General features: G+C 62.3%; 1 protein-coding gene across 1 annotated transcript in view; it reads right to left on the reverse strand.

Moving 5' to 3' along the window:
- MARS (methionyl-tRNA synthetase) overlaps positions 1–996 on the reverse strand; it is a gene marked incomplete at both ends in the record, with an annotated part of 2,890 nt that extends 1,894 nt beyond the window's left edge. The window contains 4 exons of the mRNA XM_010011774.1: positions 61–145; positions 257–458; positions 578–781; positions 880–996. Of these exons, the coding sequence (XP_010010076.1) occupies positions 61–145; positions 257–458; positions 578–781; positions 880–996 (608 nt within the window). The remainder of the gene's footprint in view (positions 1–60; positions 146–256; positions 459–577; positions 782–879) is intronic.
- Between the last annotated feature and the right edge of the window lie 119 nt (positions 997–1,115).

Genomic DNA, 1,115 nt, shown 5'->3' on the forward strand with positions numbered 1-1,115 from the left:
AGCACACAGGGGTGGGCAGTGGTACCAGGGGTGCCCCAGCCCCTCTACACTCCCCAGGGATGAGGCTCACCTTGGGGAGGTCCAGGAAGAGGTGCTGAGTGGGCTTCACTATGGGGACACCCCTGCAGAGTTTGCACTGTGGGTTCTGTCAGCAGAAACACAGGTTGGAGGAAGCCCAGGGCAAGGCTGGAGGGGGGGATCTCAGGCAGAGCAGGGGCAGGGTTGTGGGGTGTTCCCCAGAGGGCTCCTGTCCCACCTTCAGCTCCACAGCATTGATGAGTTTGCCACACTTATCACACTGGTCCCCACGTGCCTCCTCGTAGCTGCAGAAGGGGCAAGTCCCCTCCACGAAGCGGTCGGCCAGGAACCGCTGGCAGCCCTCGCACCGCAGCTGCTCCACCGTGTCCTGCAGCAGGAACCCACGTGCCAGCAGGCGCTGGAAGATGTCCTGGGCAATCCTGAGAACAGGAAGAGAGAAAGAGGAGGGGAGCAGCCCCCCATCAGCCAAGGAGCACAAAGCACCCTCAGCCAAGCACAATGGGGGTCTCTTCCCCCCAGCCCCATGCGAGCCCCTCACGTGGTCTGGCTCGGTGTGGTGGTGCGGCCGAAGTGGTCGAAAGAGATGCCAAACCAGCGGTAGATGTCAGCGTGGATGGCGTGGTACTTGTTGCAGATTTCCTGCGGTGTCAGCCCCTCTTCCACTGCCTTGGTCTCGGTGGCGGTGCCATACTCGTCCGTGCCACACAAGTAGAGCGTGTTCCAGTTCCGCAGGCGGCAGTACCTGTGCAGGCAGGGGCCTGTGACACCAGTGCAGGTGTTGGGGGGCACTACAGCCCCCTATGGTGATCCCCAGGGAGCCTTCCTGCAGCTAAGCATCACCTGGCAAAGGTGTCAGCACTGAGGACGCAGCCAATGATGTTGCCAAGGTGGGGCACGTTGTTCACGTAGGGCAGAGCGCTGGTGATCAGGATGTTCCTCATGCCCTCCACGGGCAGCCTGGCATGGGCAGGGCAGTCAGGGCAGGCACAAAGAGCAACAGGGCAACCCCATCCCACAACAGCATGGCATCAGCCTGGGCCTGGGACATGTGGGGCAGCCAACCCTTGTGCCACCCT

Source organism: Nestor notabilis, unplaced genomic scaffold (genome assembly GCF_000696875.1).
Source record: "Nestor notabilis isolate BGI_N333 unplaced genomic scaffold, ASM69687v1 scaffold25173, whole genome shotgun sequence".
In the NCBI taxonomy this organism is placed as follows: domain Eukaryota; kingdom Metazoa; phylum Chordata; class Aves; order Psittaciformes; family Psittacidae; genus Nestor; species Nestor notabilis.